Raw genomic sequence first — 7,878 nt, 5'->3', positions numbered from 1 at the left:
ACCACTACGCTACCAGAGCCCCTTAATAATACTCTTAGCCAACACCATAACTCAAGTCCATCAATTCTTATTCATTGTCCAGCTTTCACACACATAAAAGGTTATTGAAAATATCATGGCTTGGGTCAGGTGCACCTTAGTCCTCAAACTGGTATCTTTGCTACTGCACACTTTAAGGATGTCTTGTGCAGTAGATTTGCCCAATGCAATACCTCATTTGAATTCATGACTTCTGCTTACATGAATGTTGATAGTGGATCCAAGTTTTTGACAACTTCAGTCTTTTTTCCATTTATCATATTATTTATTGGTCCAGTGGTGAGGATTTTTCTTTACACTGAGGTACAATGCATACTGAAGGATATAGTCTTATAGTACTTTTTTTTTTTATAGTGCTTTTTATTAAGGCAGTTGTGCCTTGTTGGTCAAGCAAACTTGATGGCATATTCTATCTTCAAAATTTATTAATCTCATAAAATTTGGTGAGACACATGGCATCCATAATTCTCAATTTTATGATCCATAAAATAATCATCATAATGTCTAAGTCATACACAGTTTAGACAACTAACTTGTGAAGATTAACTGGGCTATTGTATCTCAAATGCTTGCGGGGGGGGGGGGGGGGGGGGCCTGAAATGTATTACCACCTTCCACATATGGTTATCACTACTATACTGGAATGAGCCTGTTTGGGGTGCAAAGCTACTAGACCCAGACAAAAACTCTCCAACAGGTAAAAAATGTTTCCAGTGCCATTTAATCTCTGGACTGGTGTCTCTCCTGGCCGTGTGCTTCTCTTCAATTCTCATCATCTCTGTCCTTTCCAGCTGCCTACATTCCCTCACTGCAGACCTCCACATCATCTTTCCTCAGCTCCATCATCAAAGATCTTCTATGTGAAAAAGAATTTCAGATTTTCATGAAGTCTAGACTTTCTGGAGCCATTAAAGCTAGTTGAAACTATTTCTAAGGTCTTCTTTAAACCTCAAAATAAACATATCCCTTGAAGTCTTCTTTAAACAATAGCTTAATTAGTGAAGAATTTTGTACATGGGTTCACCTTTGCTGCATATATACTTAAGAACTGGTGAAGTATGTTGTTAAGTGCCGTTGAGTCAGTTCCAATGCATAGTGATGCTCTAATAGGGTTTCTAAGGAGCTGCTGGTGGGTTTGAACAACCAACCTTGTAGTTTGCAGTCCAGTGCTGATTCTACAGCACCACATCAGAAGTTCTGTGGAGGAGCATGTTGTTGTTGTTGTTAAGTGCCGTCGAGTCAGTTCCAACCCACAGCGACCCTGTATAGGGTTTACGAGGAGTTGGTGAGCTTGAACCACCGACCTAGCAGTTCAAACCGCTTTGCAGTCTGGCACATTAACCCACAGCACCACACTAGGACAACAAAGCATACTGGGGGCAAATAAAGAAAACTTCTTAGACATAACCAAACCCCTTAAGGGGATGAGTAGCTGAGCCTGGAGGATCAGGACCGTAGCCTCAGGGGACACCAAGGTCAATTGGCCTAACATAGTGCACAAAGACAATGTTCTACGTCCTAGTTTGCTGAGTAGTGACTGTGGTCTTCAATGTACAGTGTAATTATGGGTCCAGAGGAAAGAAGAGAGATGAAAATCAAAGGCACATAGAAACAATCAGTCTAGTGGACTAATAGACCATGTGAACAACAGTCTCCATGACCCTGAGACCAGAAGAGCTAGATGGTGCCAGTTAGCACTGCCAACTGCTCTGAAAGGGATCACATTAGAAGGTTCGGGATAGAGTGGAAGAAAAATGTGGAAAAAAACTTAAAATCATAAAAAAGACCAGGTTTACTGGTTGGATAGAGACTGCTAGAGCCCTCGAGACTCTGACCCTTAGTCACCCTTTAGGACTGGAAATGAACTCACCTTGATGGCTCAATTTCAGTCAAACTATCGACAGATCTATAAGGGGAACAATAGTGCTAGTAAAGTATGCACACCTTGGTAGCACTGTTTATAAGGTATCAAAGTGACAACAGCAAGTTGAAAGGCCAGACAGGAAGCTTAGGGGCAGTGAGTTTCTGTTAATGGGAAAGGAACAATTTGGAAAAGGAGGCTGAGAACGGCTGCACAACTTGAATGTAGTTCACGACACCTAATTGTATATATAGGAACTGTTAAGTTGGTATATGTTTTACTGTACATATTTCCAACAACAACATCCAACGTATCTTTTACATGTAGCCATTCTCATTCTAGGGACATTCCAATGAGAAAAGGATGAGAATATGAGGAGAAACCAGCAAAAGAGGCTGAGAATGTGTGACAAATGCAATCACAGAGAAACCAGAAGAGTGTGCTACCCTAGAGGTCAAGTAAAGAGTATTTCAGTGCAACTACTGAGGGAAACGGTATGATGCTTCCTTAAAAAGCTGGAAATAGAAATGCCTATGACCCAGCAACCCCTCTATATGTCCAAAGGAGCTCTAGTAGCATAGTGAGGCTGCTAGGCTCAAGGTCAGCAGTTCGAAACTACCAGCCGTTCCACAGAAGAAAGATGAGACTTTCTGCTCCCATAAAGATTTAAAGCACCGGAAACCCTACTCAGGGTTGCTATGAGTTGGAACCGACTCCACGGCACACTACCACCACCATGACCCAGCAATCCCTCTACTTGGTATATGTCTAGAGAAATAAGAATGGCAACATGAATAGATACATACACACGTGTGTACATCGCAGCACTATTCACAATAGCAAAAAGAACAATAAACACTTAAGTGGTGCTCTTAATTTTCTTTATTTTCTAATAATTATTTAAACTACTCTACAACATGCTCTATAACATGTGTTTTAGGAAATGTCTGCAAAATTTGGGAAAGGAATTGGATCCCATTTATCTACCATCAAAACACCATGCAACCAAACACACTTTATTAGATGATATTTAGAACTGTGGAACTCTTTATAGGTATATTTTAATTCTATAAATCACACTAAGAATTCACATCAAGCATATAAGTCTTTACATAAAATAACACACATTTCTTCTAAACCTTTCCAGACTGAGTCTTTTTTGTTTTTTCAGAAATTAAAACAAAACTCAAATCTCCTTGCCCAGGTCACAGCCTTGAACTTATTTACGGGAGATTTGTATAACTCTTCCAACTGTTCCTCAGATTCTTCATCTAGGGATACCAATGGTTCTTCTCATCATAGGTAGAAGAGGGAATTGGCTAATTCCAAACTTGGTTCTTTATGAATGCTTTGTGCCACCAGAAAGGTCAGCTTATGTGCATACTGGCAAGGTGCTGGGATACTGATTAAGCCCTGAGGAAGAAATTAAGAGGATAATTTGGTCTTAGACAAAGTGATCTTTGTTTTTTTCCCTCTCAGAATGAACTATATTACACATGAATATGCAATACAATGTGTTACTAAGTAGCTAACAATTAAGCTAATCAACGGAGAAAAGATTGGAATTGTCAAGGACTTCATTCTTCTTGGATGGTCTATCAACACTCAAGGAAGCAGCAGTCAAGAAATCAAACAACGTATTGTATTAGGAAAATCTGCTGCACAGGACCTTTTAAAAGTGTTGAAGAGCAAAGGTATCAACTTGAGGACTGAGGTGCACCTGACCCAAGCCATGGTATTTTCAATAACCTCATATGCGTGTGAAAGCTGGACAGTGAATAAGGAAGACCGTAGAAGAATTGATGCTTTTGAGTTATGGTGTTGGAGGAGAATATTGAAAGTGCCATGGGCTGCCAAAAGAACCAAAAGATCCGTCTTGAAGGAAGTGCAGCCAGAGTGCTCCTTGGAAGCCAAGATGGCCAAACTTAGTCTCTCACACTTTGGACAAGTTGTCAGAAGGGACCAGTCACTGGAGAAGGATATGATGTTTAGTAAGGTGGAGGGTCAGAGAAAAAGGGGAAGACCCTCAGTGAGATGGATTGACCAAGTGGCAGCATCGATGCACTCAAGCGTTGCAACAGTGGTGAGGTTGGTCCAGGATTGTGCAGTGTTTGGTTCTGCTGTGCATAAGGTCGCTATGAGTCAGTACTGACTAGATGGCACCTAACAACAACAACAACAATTAAGCTCAAGAGGCAACCCTGATCACTAATAACATAAACTCCCTGGGCAATATGGGAGAAGGGTAGTGTGGGGGCTGGTCTGGCTCCATGCTGGATGCCATCACACAAAGGACAAATCTATTTGTTGCCTCTGAGGTTCAGAGCAAATCTTGGACTTGGACTTTGAGAGCAGGTCTTGGTCTACTGCACCAGAACACAGGACATTAACATCTACCTATTAGCACATTCCCTCCAAATATACAACTTCCTCATCATCTGTAGCATGGAAATACTAATACCTACCCTGATTTCCTAACAGGTTCGCATAAGATAATGTACATAAAAGTCCTCTTGTTATCATTCTTAACTGCCATTAAGTTGATTACAATTCAAGGCAACCCCATGTGTGCAGAGGAGAACTGCTGCACAAGGTTTTCAAGGCTGTGACTTTCAGATGCAGATCATCAAACCCACATGAGTTTAAATTGCCCACCTTTCAACTAACAGCCAAGCGCTTAGCCTTCGGAGCCACCCAGGCTTTCAAAGGTTCATTGGACATTATGTAAGTATTAATATATAAATATTTCTTATAATAGTTATTGTATTTTGTTTCTATCACAGATTGAGAGTTTGTCACTGTGAGCTTAACGTGTTAGTCACTCATTTTCATTTCTCACTTGTGAAAAGTCAGGCACTGGGCTAGGCTTGGAATGCAAGGCATAGTGGGTTACATGTTGGGCTGCTAACCTCAAGGTCAGCAGTTCGAATCCACCCTCAACTCTGCTGATGAAGATTCACAGGCTTGGAAACCCTCATGCAGGGCTGCTATGAATCAGAAATGACTCTATGGCACACCACCGCCATTTACATAATTGCAAAGCTTTCACTTACCGACCAATTGTAGTACAGGTGGCACAGTTTGAATGTAAGTCTCTGCATATGGTCTGGCATCAAACCATTGTCATCATAAATGACATTATAGTAGGTAGGATTAACAGTTCCCTGATGGGCTACCTGGCTGATCAAGTAAAAATCGTACCTGGAGGAAAACAGAATGAATGTGGAAAATAAGGCAAACAGAATAAAGCCAAACTTAACACATATTAGACGTTTTCTAAAAAAATTAATTTTGTCATGGTACTGGTGTGGCACTGTGGGATAATGCACTGGATTGCAAGGTAGGTTTGAACTGCATGGTTGGCGATTCAAATTTACCAGCCACTCCTTGGAAACCCTATACAGGACGCTATGAGTCAAATCCGACTTGAAAGTGCTTAACAACAACAACAACACTTGCCAATCAGGACGGGTTGCTTCTGAATCCACGACAGTACCAAGTGGCGGGTTCTGCACAGCATGGTTCATTTCCATAAAGAATCGTGGCATGCACTTCTTCCTCACCACAATCACCGACAGTTTGGAACTTGGAAAAAGAGGCAGAAAATAATGAGAGAACAAACACGGAGGCATGTAGTTTTCTATTTATTTAGTTGCGGTAAATTCTTTACTAAGTAGAAATTAGAAAAACACTGCAAAACAAGGACTAAAAATTACTTACAATCCCTCCTCCCCAAGAAATATGACCTGTAATTTTTTTAATTAGGGATTTTCCTCATGTGTCACAAAAGAACAGTGCACTCAGTCATTTGCCTGCTGGATCTCATATAAAGAGGAAGAGGATGGTTAATAGGACAATGAACTTCTATTAGCACTTCTGAAGAGATTTTCCAGAATTTCCATGGAAAAGTTTTGGGGCTTTGCTATTAATATAGTTATCAATTCATTTCCAAGTAGCAAAAGAAGAACCACTATTTCCCTTGATTCCTCAAATTCCCCCTCTTGAATTACACAAAACTTTACTTGAGTGGATAACCTGAATACACACTTTGGCCTAGTGAGGAATTACCAAGTGTTAGAGTTAGCGTTTGGTACAGCCATGACCAAGTCCAAACTCAAGGAGGCCTCCAACGTTCATGGAAAAATGGAATTAAAAGATAATGAAAATTTCCCACGTACTTTTTAAAAAAGTTTTTATTGTGAATTATGTAGGTTTACATAGGAGAACATCAGTTTTACATTCATCCTATCGTATTTCATTTCATTGCAATGATTACAATCCCCTCCATGCATCATCAAACAACCAAAGGGTATACCCCACAGGCCTGCGCCCCTGGCCAGCAGCACACAGTCCTTCTCCCTCCCTGAGTCCAATGTCCCCAGCCACTCCATCTGTCCATGTCCTCATCTCTGCCTCCATTTCTGGTGTCACTGCTTCCCTGGTAGGGTCCTGCACTCCGTTCTTCTCACTTGGTGGTCCCAGGGACCACTGGACTGCAAAATCAGTCACTCCCCTCCTTTTGTTACAAAACATCTACCTTTACATTTCCAACCTCACAGTCAGTCCTGATAGCAATTATTCACTATTGTACTACAGGAGTCTTATCCCCATCTCCTTTTATTAGCCCAGTGGTCGCAACAAGTTAGAAATCATTCAAAGGAGATTCTACCTTCTCCCGCCTCATCTGGAACTAGGCTCCCTCTTGAAAGCTTATAAGCCAGTCACTTCTTGGCTTTGTAGCTCCTGCCCTCCCCCCGTTTGGGGTAATCAATGTCTAAGTTGCCAAATCCCATGTACTTTTTGAAGCCCCTTCATATTTGCCACAATGCAAGGATACCAGGATCACTGTGAAATTGCACTTTAAAAGTTTTAATTATTAAAAAACAAATTGTTACTAGTTTTATTTTTGTGTGTGTTTTTTTAATATTGAAAACTCTTTTAAAGTTGCAGAAATCAAACTGACTACATCTGTGGAAAGAAATGATGGAAAAGCTCCACATCATCAGTCAAAACAAGGCCAGGGGCAGATTGTGAAATAGACCATCAATTGCTCATACACAAATTCAAACTGAAGCTGAACAAAATGAAAACAAGTCCACAAGAGCCAAAATATGACCTTGAATATATCCCACCTGAATTTAGAGATAATCTGAGGAACAGATTTGATACATTAAACACTAAAGACCGAAGACCAGAAGAATTATGGGATGACATCAAGAATATCATATACCATATCAAGGGAGAAGAGCGGAGTGCGAGACCCTACCCAGAGAAACAGTGACACCAGAGATGGAGGCAGAGACTATGACGTGGTGAGATGGAGTGGCTGGGGACTCTAGACCTAGTGAGGGAGAGGGGCTGTGTGCTGACGACCACGGGGCAGGCTTGCAGGGTGTACCATTTGATTGGTTGATGATGCATGGAGGGGATTGTCACCATGGCAATGTAACAATATATGACAGTATGAATGTAAAGCTAATGTTCTCCCATGTAAACTATCACATAATTCACAATAAACATTAAAAAAAAAAAAGAACATCGTACATGAAGAAAGCAAAAAGTCATTAAGAAGAAAAGAAAGAAGGAAAAGATCAAAATGGATTCAGAAGAGAGACTTCCACTTGCTCTCTAGCATAGAGATTCCAAAACATATGGAAGAAATGAGGAGGTACAAGAGCTGAACAGAAAATTTCAAAGGTCAGCTCAAGAAGACAAAGTCAAATATTACAACAAAATGTGCAAAGATCTGAAGTCAGAAAGCCAAAAAAACAAGAACACACTCAGCAATTCTCAAGCTGGGGGAACTAAAGAAAAATTCAAGCCTTGGTTTTCATTATTGAAGGATTCTCTGGGCAAATTATTGAATGATGCAGAAAGAAGCAAAGGAAGATTGAAGGAATACACAGAGTCACTGTATCAAAAGAAAATTGTTGATGGTCAACCATTTCAAGAGGTAGCATATGATCAAGAGCCAATGA

The 7,878-nt window shown here is 40.6% G+C and overlaps 1 protein-coding gene across 1 annotated transcript in view; it reads right to left on the bottom strand.

Annotated features, from left to right (window-relative positions):
* Window positions 1–3,196: 3,196 nt before the first annotated feature.
* The window catches only part of PIWIL4 (piwi-like RNA-mediated gene silencing 4), a 59,037-nt gene continuing 54,355 nt past the window's right edge, over window positions 3,197–7,878 (bottom strand). The window contains exons 18-20 of the mRNA XM_006833740.1: window positions 5,360–5,485; window positions 4,954–5,101; window positions 3,197–3,313 (exon numbers count right to left, since the gene is read on the bottom strand). Of these exons, the coding sequence (XP_006833803.1) occupies window positions 3,197–3,313; window positions 4,954–5,101; window positions 5,360–5,485 (391 nt within the window). The remainder of the gene's footprint in view (window positions 3,314–4,953; window positions 5,102–5,359; window positions 5,486–7,878) is intronic.

Source organism: Chrysochloris asiatica, unplaced genomic scaffold, assembly GCF_000296735.1.
Source record: "Chrysochloris asiatica unplaced genomic scaffold, ChrAsi1.0 scaffold00008, whole genome shotgun sequence".
Classification (NCBI taxonomy): Eukaryota; Metazoa; Chordata; class Mammalia; order Afrosoricida; family Chrysochloridae; genus Chrysochloris; species Chrysochloris asiatica.
The sequence above is the reverse complement of the archived record's forward strand: the minus strand, read 5'-3'. Positions and strand labels throughout refer to the sequence as shown.